This window comes from Struthio camelus, chromosome 3 (genome assembly GCF_040807025.1).
Source record: "Struthio camelus isolate bStrCam1 chromosome 3, bStrCam1.hap1, whole genome shotgun sequence".
NCBI classification, from domain to species: Eukaryota; Metazoa; Chordata; class Aves; order Struthioniformes; family Struthionidae; genus Struthio; species Struthio camelus.
This window is the reverse complement of record NC_090944.1, coordinates 103,693,553-103,705,194: the sequence shown is the minus strand read 5'-3', so window position 1 is coordinate 103,705,194 and position 11,642 is coordinate 103,693,553. Positions and strand designations below refer to the sequence as shown.

General features: G+C 48.2%; 1 protein-coding gene across 5 annotated transcripts in view; it reads left to right on the top strand.

Moving 5' to 3' along the window:
* Positions 1-94: 94 nt before the first annotated feature.
* The window catches only part of XPO5 (exportin 5), a 31,404-nt gene continuing 19,856 nt past the window's right edge, over positions 95-11,642 (top strand). Inside the window, exons 1-14 of one of the 5 annotated variants that reach the window (XM_068939462.1) lie at positions 95-315; positions 934-1,055; positions 1,584-1,656; positions 2,383-2,520; positions 2,868-3,050; positions 4,065-4,106; positions 4,997-5,023; positions 5,363-5,548; positions 6,264-6,340; positions 6,757-6,856; positions 8,356-8,439; positions 8,889-9,014; positions 9,261-9,351; positions 10,838-10,966. In XM_068939462.1, coding sequence (XP_068795563.1) covers positions 211-315; positions 934-1,055; positions 1,584-1,656; positions 2,383-2,520; positions 2,868-3,050; positions 4,065-4,106; positions 4,997-5,023; positions 5,363-5,548; positions 6,264-6,340; positions 6,757-6,856; positions 8,356-8,439; positions 8,889-9,014; positions 9,261-9,351; positions 10,838-10,966 — 1,483 coding nt within the window. In that variant the 5' untranslated portion in view covers positions 95-210. Of the gene's footprint in view, positions 316-933; positions 1,056-1,583; positions 1,657-2,382; positions 2,580-2,867; positions 3,051-4,064; positions 4,107-4,996; positions 5,024-5,362; positions 5,549-6,263; positions 6,341-6,756; positions 6,857-8,355; positions 8,440-8,888; positions 9,015-9,260; positions 9,352-10,837; positions 10,967-11,642 lie in introns of those variants that run through there. The other 4 variants (XM_068939461.1, XM_068939463.1, XM_068939464.1 and 1 more) reach the window with 4 other exon arrangements.

The window sequence follows — 11,642 nt, the reverse complement described above, 5'->3', positions numbered from 1 at the left end:
GCCGGGAGCTGTAGTTCGCGAGGGGGGGAGGGCGGGTGGCACCGCCCAGCCACGGGCGGGGAGCCCGGCGCATGCGCGTTGCCACGCCGTGCGCTCGGCGGCCACTGCACATGCGCAGAGCCGCCCCGGTCTGGCGCCTGCGCCGCGCCCCCTCGCCCGCCGCCTCGCGCTGCCCGTGCCCGCCGGTGGCCGGTCCGCGCCGCCGCCGCCATGTCCGCCGAGCAGGTGAGCAGCCTGTGCGAGCAGCTGGTGAAGGCGGTGACCGTGATCATGGACCCGGCTTCCACGCAGCGTTACCGCCTGGAGGCGCTCAAGGTACCGGCCCGGGAGGGAGGGGAGGAACCGGGCTCCGGCCACGCGGGTGCCCCGTCCGCACGGCGCCGGGGCCTTGCCCGGCTGCGACCCGCTCCGCGTGGGGCGGCGGGCCCGGGCGGCTGCCAAGGCGCTGGGAGCTGCCGGCAGGCGAGGAAAGGCGCCCGGTGGCGTGGGGGCTGCGCGTGTACTGGCCGGGGGGGGGGGGCAGCCCCCTTCTCCTTCCCCTCCCCCCCCCGAGGGGGGCCGCCCCCTTCCCCTCCCCCCGGGGGGCCGCCCCCTTCCCCTCCCCCTTCCCCTCCCCCCCCGAGGGGGGCCGCCCCCTTCCCCTCCCCCCGGGGGGCCGCCCCCTTCCCCTCCCCCTTCCCCTCCCCCCCCGAGGGGGGCCGCCCCCTTCCCCTCCCCCTCCCCCTCCTGGGGGTAGCCCCCTTCCCCTCCCCCCGGGGGCCGCCCCCTTCCCCTCCCCCTCCCCCTCCTGGGGGGCAGCCCCTTTCCCATCCCCTCCCCGAGGGGGTAGCCCCTTTCCCATCCCCCAGGGGCAGGCCCATCCTGCCCCATCCATCCCCCTGAGTGCCTGCTCATGCGTTTTACCTGCTGGGCGTTTGCCCGCTCTTTCCCCAGTTCTGCGAGGAGTTCAAGGAGAAGTGCCCCATCTGCGTGCCTTGCGGGCTGAAGCTGGCCGAGAAGACGCAGACGGCCATCGTCCGCCACTTTGGCCTGCAGATCCTGGAGCATGTGGTCAAGTAAGGGAGCACGCCCGGCTGCCCGCACACCAGCCGCTGTGGGCCTGCGTCTGTGCACCCGCCCGCCAGCCTTAGCCGTACTCCCTGTCTGGTGCCCCCTGGTTCAGGGGGGTGGTTTTCAGGGCACGGAGAGCCTGTTCTGCCCTGCTCTGTGTTTATTTTCTCCTCTGTAAAACAAGGGAAAGAGAAAACAGCTTTCAGGTGGGTTAGTCTCCGGCCAACCAAGAATCCTTGTATTAGTTGAGTTCTAAGATTCCTCTCTCTGATGACCACAGACCTGATGCTTTGTGCTTTTGCCGCTGCTTCTCGTGTCTGTTGACCTCGGCGATGCACACCCATTTGCCAGCAGTAATTTTAACTCAGTGCTTTCATTAAGAGACTGGGCGCTGGCAGAACGTTGCGCTGTAGAGTCTCATTCTCCTTGATTTAAGTGACAGTTCATTGAGAACCAAGTCAGAGGTCTTTGTAAGTGTTTTGATTTGGTGTTCTTTGTGTCTTTTTTTTTTTTAATTACTATTCTTTTGACAGGTTCCGCTGGAACAACATGCCTCGCCTGGAAAAGGTTTATCTGAAGAATAACGTCATGGGCCTTATATCCAGCGTAAGTACCTTCTCCCCCATACTATGCCCTGAGGCGTGATTCTTTCACTTGGAGATGGAAAGTGGGAGTGCAAATGAAGAAAAAAACCCTCCAATTAAGTATCATAGAGAGCCTGAATTTAATTCTGGGTTTCATTACTTTCTTACTGTGTGTCCCTGACTGTTTCACCACGTTTCTTTCTACCTTAGTCAGCTCATGGACAGGATCACCTTGCCACCTCAAATGGCAGGAAGTTGTGAGGCTTTTATGAGACATGTAAGCTACTTTTGGTTTTCTTAGAAGGACGTTCAGTAAATGTGAACAGTCTCGTCCTTTGCAAGAATACTAAAGTCTTTATCTTAGTCATGTTTACTCTGTAGATGCAATTGCCCTCTTGACCAAGTGACCTCCCTTTGAGGAAAATCCTTTTGGTGCCCAGAATTCACTAGCTGTCGATGTATGGCAGGTTGGGGGCACGTCCTTCAAGGTACCTGGGATGGAGAGCTGTTTGTTTGTGTTGAGGAGTGGATGTATGGCATGTTGGGGGAGTGTCCTTCAAGGTACCTGGGATGGAGAGCCGTTTGTTTGTGTTGAGGAGTTTGGGTTTGTTCCCCCCCCCGCCCCCCGACCCCGGCTCCTTCCTTTTCGTGCTGTCTAGAACATTTTCAGCCACTCTGCCTCCTTGGTCAGAATGATGAATGTCATGGTTTTACTAGCTTGTATAACTCTGCCCTCTTTCTCTTACAGGGAACTCAAAGTATTCTAGAGGAGGAAAGTCACATTAAGGATGTTCTGTCTCGTATTGTGGTGGAGATGATTAAGCGCGAATGGCCTCAGCACTGGCCTGATATGCTAAAGGAGCTGGATACCCTCTCCAAGCAAGGGGTATGAAACACACCCGTCTGTTCTCTTCCACTGGCTCGTAGGGCCTCTCCAAGCAAGGGGTATGAAACACACCCGTCTGTTCTCTTCCACTGGCTCGTAGGGTAGTTTTCAATCTTCTACCATCTTGAAGAAAGCCTAACTCATGGTCAGGCTCTAAATGTTCCTGTAGGATTCAGTTATTCTAGGAGATGGTTTTTGCAGAGATAGACCTTCTGTCTGTTTCCACAAGCTGTGACTTGTATCTTCATGCAAGCTCACCCTCTCTCTCTCTTCACCTCTGAGCTGGTCTCTAAAGGTTGTAATGTTTCAGCTGGACTCATGGAGTGTGTTTCATTTTGCGACATCAGGAAACACAGACAGAATTGGTGATGTTCATCCTCCTACGCTTGGCAGAGGATGTGGTGACTTTTCAAACACTGCCTACCCAGCGGCGACGAGATATCCAGCAAACCCTCACCCAGAACATGGAGAAGATCTTCAGCTTCCTGCTTACTACCTTGCAGCAGAATGTCAACAAATACAGACGCATGGTAAGAGTCTCCTTTCCTTAGGTTCAGTCAGTGCTGGAGGCTTTTAGGAGCTGGAGAATCGTCTGGGAAGCAAGTGCAAGAAACTCTCTGAAATCTGTGACCCTGGGTTTAGGGAAGGGATCTGCTGTAACCTAGGAAGCCTGTGCTGATCAAAAAATACGAGAGCACGAGGAGACAGGATTGACATCAGTAGTTTGGATTTGGTCGTGTAAATCTCCTGAGGGAAAGTGTGCATCATGCTTATTTGTTGGACCGCTCATCTGGCTGACACTAGGGTGTGCAGCTTAGCAAAATGAAGGTGCAGTTGTGACAGAAACAGGTAGCTTTGGGGTAGCTTAGATAACAACACTGGTAAAGAGATGTCATCCTGGGTATGCATCCTCTGTCTTTTGCTGCAGTTACATCCTTGTGTCGATGCACCAAAACGTGCAAGTTCTTGGTGTCTCAGCAGTGTATCTGGGTCTGTCTGGTCCTTTTCTCCTAGAGCTCAGGTCGGGAAGCCCTTTTCTGTCAAGATGTGCTGAGGAATGCTCTTGCCTTGTGCCTAAAGAGGCCTCCTCTTCCCTGAATTCTTACCTGCTGTCAGAGGCATTCAGGTTGATCGAGATAGAAGGTGATGGCAAATCTCTACCCCAGGCTGTTCTCATGAGCAGGAATTAGATTGGAGAAGGTGAAGCATACGTGAGAAGCCAGTCTAGAAATAAGCTGCTTATGTGTACTTCTTGTTCTTTTCTTTGTAAATTAAAATCTAGAGTTACACTAAGCATGAAGCTGGGAGGCAGTGAAAAAGCCTGTCCTACCTGACTTCCATCCATTTTACTGATGCACTAACAGACTGAGCAAATCCTGCTATAGAGCAGGCAGTTCTATGTGCAGTTCGTGGTGGTGGGAGGGAACCCTGGTGCGTTTTGTAGTCTGGTTGAAATGCATTTCCAGGTAAGGTTTGAATTGCAGTGCTTGAGGCTCTGAAGTGTGGCTGCTTCTGCTAACGGTGGAATCTTTCTGATTGGCAAGGTTGGAGCACCCCAGGAACAAGAAGCCCTCACCACTCCACAGGTTAGCAGATCTTTGGGACGTTTGTGCGCAGGGTAAATTCTCAGGGTTGGGTGTTCAGTTACGTGTCTGTACACTGAGACTGGTGAAGACCATATACAGGTCCCCAAGACCATAATCTGCGGTTCTTGTAAGAACGCAGTTTTGCTTCAGTGGCTCAGTTGTTAAATGGTTCAGGCACAGAGTGACTTAAAATCACTGCACAGAATATGTTGATGGACAGAGTTTCCAAACTAAAACCTTGCAACAGAAAGATATGCTTGTGGTGTCTTTGCCTTTGAAAAGACAATCACAGCTGAGTGTCTGCGGCACTCAAACGGCCTTTGCATCACTTAGGCCAGAAGGTGGTAGAAGCAGTGCATTGCTGCTGCTAAGTGTTTGGAACTGCAAGTCAGGCTGTAAGCTCTTTCCCCAGCTCTCATCTGCTACTTTTCTGACCATGGACAAATCACTTACCCTTTCCGCACATCAGTCTCATAAGATAAAAGCCACATGCATCTTTCAGAGATTGTCTCTTGGATGTAAGATGCTCTGAAAGGACAAAAGCATCTTCCCTGGAAGCTTCTAGGAAGCATTGAAGTGCCTTTCCTTCTTGTGCCCTGTATCTCCCTGGTGCCTGCTGACTGGAGTGTCGTCTTTTGGATGAGAAGGAAATTGTGTCTGAACTTGCAATTGAAAGTTCGGTTTTCTTACCTGCCAGGGGGCTGTGGAGGTGGTTGTGATGGCTATAGTGATATCCTGAGCTGCAGACTGTATTGCAGCCTCTTTCGCTAGGGAGCTGTTCCACGAAGCTGCTACCAGTTGCGTTCTCGAGAATAAGCCTGTCCAGCAGTGGCTGGATGGAAGTGTGCACTGCAGCTGCTCGCTTAACAATCTCTTCTTTTCTTTTTCAGAAGGCTGATCTGGGTCAGGAGCCAAAGGTGAGTGCAGCTGTTTAAGAGTTAATGCATTGGTCATTCTTAATGTTGTGTAGAACCAGTCTTCTGTCAGACTTTGGAGTCTGTTATCCACAGTTCTCGTTTACAGCCTGACTTGTCCACCCATAATATAAACTCTTTTGGAGAAGTGAGAGGTGCACAAGGGGAGAAATGACCGGTCCTTGACTGACTTCCTTAGTGTGAGGGCATGGATGCTTTTGCTGCCACCTCACTCTCTCAAGGCGGTTCTTCTTTGTCCACTCTCCTCTGGGGAGTGGACAGCTTTAGGTGGGAATTGATGTTTTCTTTGGCTCTGACCTTTTGGCTCCTCTCTGTTTGCAGGCCCAGGCAAACTGCCGTGTGGGGATTGCAGCACTCAACACCTTGGCTGGCTACATTGACTGGGTGGCCCTGAGCCACATCACAGCAGACAACTGCAAACTCTTGGAGATGTTGTGTCTGCTCCTAAATGAACCTGAGCTCCAAATAGGAGCAGCAGAATGTCTCCTGATTGCTGTCAGCAGGAAAGTGAGTTCTTTCTCCTCAGCTCCCTGGCCCCACCCTCTATTTTTTTTTTTTCCTCCTCCTCTTCTGTATATTTTTTCAGATTAAGCAAGGATATATTTGCCTATTTGTTTAAGGAAACAAAGTTCTCCTTGTTCTTGGCTGCTCATGTTAATGACGTTTAGAGTGAATGTCGTACCAATACAATACATAGGATACTTGTTGGAACCCTCTCCAACGTTTGTGCTTACCTCTCCTCACAGCTTTGAAGTTGGAAATCCCCACTGAATTTTTTTTGTCTTGTCTTTGGTGCTTTCTACGACTGGGAAGTGGGAAATACTGTCCCCTAGCTGTGTCATCTAGCAGCTTAGTGCCACAGAGCAATGATAGAAGGGCATAAACAGGTGCTGTGACCCTCCATGTTTACAAGAAGCTTAGCATCTAGTCTGACTGTTCGTCAGCTGCCTTTAAGTAACCAGCCAGTCTGCGGTGAAGAAAGGTTAATGTGTGAAGATCAGTTTTTCAGCTTAAAGTTCCTGTAGTGGAATTGCTGGGGGAAATTGCTTGAAATCAAGAACGCCTTAGATATTGTTTGGCAAAGCTTTTTACTGAGATCACTTGTGGAAAGCAACCCCCCCCCCCCCAGATGGAAGAGCAACTGGGGGTCTTCCAGCTCCACTTGCAAATGGGAAGAAATAGTCATGTTCTAATCGAGGTGTTTGACTTGCTTTATGCATAGGGGAAGCTGGAGGATCGGAAGCCTCTGATGGTCTTATTTGGAGATGTTGCCATGCACTACATTCTCTCTGCTGCCCAGTGAGTACTGTCCAGCTGCTGTAATTTCACACAAAACTGCATACAGATGGCTTTCCAGATCTAATCTGCAAAAGATCTTGCTGCTCAACTGCAGCAAGCTGGGGTTGGGTCAGGAAAGAACAAAAACACTGTTTTTTGCAAAACCTGAAAAACTGCAGTTTTGTTGAATTCTGTAACTGAAGGACAAAGTGGTGTGAATATCTCACCTTCCCCGACGTTCTCTTTTGGCCTAAAACTGATCAGGAGGGACTCTGAGAGAGAGCCAAGTCTAAAGGGTTTAGACTTCAGTTAAGTAAATCCCACCGTGATAGAATTAAATTGCTCCAGTGCTCTTTTTAGCTACAAGATAGCAGTGTGCCCATCACCTACAGCGTGTGTAACTGCCACCCCTTTTTTTCCATTCCCCTCATTCCCAGGACAGCAGACGGGGAAGGCCTGGTGGAGAAGCACTATGTTTTCTTGAAAAGACTTTGCCAAGTTTTGTGTGCGCTGGGCAGCCAGCTGTGTGCGCTGCTGGTAAGTCTCTACTAATTCTAGCAGTAAGTCTCTACTAATTGCAGCAGCAGTCCTGGCAAGGCTGGATGAGGCAACCCTCATCTGGGTGTGGTTGGCTCTAGAGCCCTAAGGTTCTCTCCACACATTTGGAAGAGGCAGAAATGCATCTGCTTGATGATGGGGTAACTGTATTCTGCCAAGTCATAGGAATGTAGAATGGAGGGGACGTGCCTTGATTGCAGACCTCTGCTGTCACCAAGAACCATCTCCTGTTACCTTTGTAAACTGCTGAAGCATTATTGAAAATGGTTTAGGTTACTTGCTGTCTCTACTGCTACAGGAAAACTACTCAACAAAATTACTGCTGTGTTGGAAGCCTTTTAAATTTCCACACTAAATTAACTCAAAAGAGTATACCTGTTTGTTCTTCTACCAGGCTAAGAAAAGAAAAAAACTTGTGTCTTTCTGCTGTTCATCCTTCTAATGCTCTTTGTGTCAGTGTTGAGGGGAAGATGCACACTGATAATTTGGGTGCTGTACTGCCTGCTGAATGTCCCCCCCTCCCCCCCCCCCCGCCCATTTGGCACACTGCTTCTATAGTAAGGAAGGCAGGCTTGTTGAGAGATGCTGTTTGTGGGGAGGATGAGTCAGCCAGCCTGTGAGAAGTGTAAAGAAGCAGGGTAAATTCTCACAGGGAAGGGGGGGGGGGGGAATTGTGGTTTTTTTTTGGGGGGGGGGGGAGGAGGGGGCTGCCACAAAAACCCTAGCAAGAACAGACAGCAAACAAAGGATGAGTAATTGCTTCCAGCAACAAAGACTTTGCTTGCTGTTAGGCAGTAGAAGCCTATATTAGTCCATAAGGAAGTAACGAGATGGGGATCTAGGTTCTCTGACATGAACTCACTCCAGAGAGGCAGCACTGAGCTGCACAGCTTCAGAACGGGGATCTTGAAGGCAGCAGGTCGGGTTACGGTTAAAGAGGAGCAACAGAACCTCAAATTTATGGCACGCACTGGAATGTATGTTTCCCTGTCAGACCTCCTACAACATTATTAGTGAGAGATGTCAATACATATTAAACACAATAAAAATCTAGAGGAATGGGAGTGAAATCCTCCAAGTGTATTTGAATGTGGAATTCTGCAGTCTGCAGTTAAGAATTGCCCCACTTAGCTGGTGCTGGGTGCTCTTGGCCAAATAAGAACACAGCTGTGATGCACAGCAACAGTCATGATTATGCAGTTGGCTGTAGCTGAACTCAAGGATCTGAGAATTCACCTTTTTCTTTCAAATGAGAGTAGTGCTGTCTCTGGCACTTTCAGGCTGGTCAGCGAAACTTGCTACTCTTCAAGCTATGCCAGTTTCAGAACAACTCACCGTTCTACTGTGGTTTCTTCTCCCCTTCTTTACAATCTGTGGTCTTGGATATAGCACACCTGCTTTACTGAGAGACATACCGCTTGTGACCTGGCATGACGTGAAGTTAGTGTTTTGTCTGAAATTGTTTGTCTTCCTAACAGGGCTCAGATTCTGATGTGGAAACACCAACCAACTTTGGAAAATACCTTGACTCATTTTTAGCCTTCACAACCCATCCCAGCCAAGTATGTAAAGGAATGAAAGTCTGTAATGTAGTATGTATACACATACATACTGTATATGAATGTGTGAATGCACAGTTAAATTAACCTATAGAAGACTGCAGAACCCCAGGTGCCGCATACTTGACAGCTGGGTATGGCTTTGTGATCTCTCCGTTTCAGCTGAAGATAAGGAATGCGGAGTAGTTTCTCCTGCTTCACTGCCCGTTAGGAGCAGTGCCTGACACAGAGGTGCTGAGTAATAATTGCAGTGTTTGAAATAAGCATTTATTTGGAGAGATTTTTAGCTTTCTGGAAGTTTGGGTTGAGCCGGCAGGGGGTGCCTTGCCCTCCACAGAATAGTCAGTGTAATTTACTATTGCCTTCTGATTGCAACACTTAAACGTTAGCGGTGGAGATCCCAGCACTGAAAACCTTCTCTGTTCCCACTCTTTCCCCTCTCTTCCCCACAGTTTCTGCGCTCTTCCACCCAGATCACCTGGGGAGCCCTCTTTCGGCATGAAGTTCTGTCCCGAGACCCGTTGTTGCTGGCTATGATTCCCAAGTATCTTCGTGCGTCTATGACCAACCTGGTGAAGGTACGTGGGAGCTGTGGGGAGGTCAGTGTGCAAAGGAGCCTGGGTGAACATGGCCTGCAGATCACGGGGGAGAAACTGAAATTTTTATTTGTGGCTGCCAGAGACACAGTCTCCAGACTGCTGAGCAACAGCACTGATCTCAGCATTTCACTTGCTCCTTGCCTTTAGTCTTTATCTCCTTGAAGCTGGTATTAGCTGTGATGGGTGGCTTCTTTTCCTTGCTGACCTTGTCCGCTCTGTTTCCAGGTGGGCTTTCCCTCTAAAACAGACAGCCCCAGTTGTGAATACTCTCGCTTTGATTTTGACAGTGATGAGGACTTCAACGCCTTCTTCAACTGTAAGTTGCCCTTGCCCTAGTGTGGATGCCGTTTTCTGTGCCTTTCCTCTTATTTTCAGTTGCTGACTGAGCTTGGAGTCTACCATGGTAACTTGGCAGCTGCCAGGCCTACCTTGACTCTTCCAGCCTAGATCTTGGAGTTGGGTGAATTTGGGGTTTTCCTGTGGCAGCTCGGGCGTTTCATTTTGTTTATTCTTTGCTATCGCTTTGCTGTTACTTCGCCTGCTGGCGGGGCAGGCAGCCAAGTAGCCCTCACTACCTAGTGTCAAAGAAAACGGGTTTCTTGGTTGCCTGGAGGAAGAAACAAAACGTTAGCTTGGAGTCCTGTTCAGTGATTAGGAGAGAAAGGCAGCTTATACAGGATGTTAAGTTTTTCTTTCATTGCTGAAAGAAAATTGGTTTGGCCCTGCTGAGAAGCTTCTGCTTCAGTCCCAATAGCTAGGGTTGATCAATGAAAATAGCTGGTCCTAACCAATACCTTAAATCAGCAAACAGGAAGCACTTAATTTTTATAACTTTGTTTTTGTTTTGTGTTTTACTTCCCGAAAATGAGGTTGGTTCTCATTGGCTGGTATAGTCCAGAACTTACTTGGTGGCTGGGAGGATATACTGGATACTTCACTGAATTATATGTTGACCTATAATAAATTACTTAAATTCTTAGTTTTTACACTGATATCTGAAGATGTTAAGTGTCACATTTTTTTATTGCTTATTAGATTAGCTGGGTTTTTTTTATGGTATTAAATCTACTTGGGTAGAAACCAAAATGCAGTTAAATGCACAAAGCCAGAATTAGTTTCAGGGAGTTAAATGATCTTGAAGGTGTTATGTACATAAGAAGATAAAGCTGGTTTGAAATGCAAAACAAATTTACTTGATAAGCATTTTTTGTAAACAATGCAAGTTTTGTCTGTAGTCAGTTGAGCTGATGCTCATGTGTGGTCCTGTGCTGAAAGATTTTGAAACAAATGGAATTCTTGTTCTTGTACTTTATTTTTATTCATAGCTTTGAAAATGAAAACCAGCCTTCTTGTTTTTTTTTTTTTTTCCAAGTTGCCATTAGCTTTTCAGTCTAGAACCTGCCATTGACCTGGATTGAAGAAAGTGTTGGTAATCTAATGCTAGTTTAGCATCTCAGTGTTTCATGGTGTAAGCAGAAATATGTACAAGTTGGAAGAATATTTAAATGAAAAATAGAGGCTCAATTGCAATAAATATGATTTTAGGATAGATTTTAGGATAGATTTTCATAACTCTTATTACATTTAAATAGCATTTGTGTAAATTCATCATTTTAAAATCCTTTTATGTCTCTTCAAAAAATTGTCCACCCTGTTTACCATCTGTATGTCTGGGCTTACTACATAGCTATTGCCAGAGCAGCAGTCCAGAATATTCCCAGGTCTGGAAAGCTGTAGGGTGAGTTTTGGGAAGGGAACGTTTGTAGCATCAGCTTGTTGCACGTGTCCAATTTTCACTGCAGCTTTTCGAGCCCAACAAGGAGAGGTAATGAGGATGGCTTGTCGTCTGGATCCTCGAACTGGCTTCCAAATGGCTGGGGAATGGCTGAAGTACCAACTCACAGCTCCTGTTGATACTGGACCCATGAACTGTAAGTTACCTGGAAAAGAAAAAACATGTTTATACACGTGGGATTTGGTTTCCTTTTCAAGCCAAGAAGCAACTTCTGTGCCTTTTTCCTAAACCAGACTTTTTGATGGGAGACCAGGACTCTACATTAGGTTTTAACTGGCGAAGACCTTGAAAGCCTTAAAAATAAAAACAAACCCCCACAAAATTAACCTTTTGCAGCCTACTCCACAATGGCTACTGTAGAGCCTCAGGCTAGTGGGGCAGCTCCTTTTTTTCCCTCCCCAAAATCTCTTTGCAAGGCAGAGGCATCACTTCCCCTTTGGTATAATTTTACAATTATTTGGACCTGTCATCTCTGTAGCATACTAGTTATTTTTGCTCGAGGGAAGTTCAGCCTGACTGGCAAATCTTTCTGTCAGTCACCTTGCTTTCCTCCCCTGAAGGCCAGTTGGTCTCACTGTGTGCAGTCTTGCCTGCAGTGTTGAGTTGTGGTCCCTCCTTTTCTTTTCACTTGTGTGATTTGTTCGTGTTGCACCCTGCGGTATCTTGAATATCAGATTTGTGGCTCGGGACCCTTCGCTTGAGTAAAGCAAATCATACTGGAATACCTTAATTGCTTCCAGTGCATCCCTGACGGGCATCTGCAGGGAGAGGAACGTGGCAGAAATACTTGAGAGCACTAAAATGTTGCATTG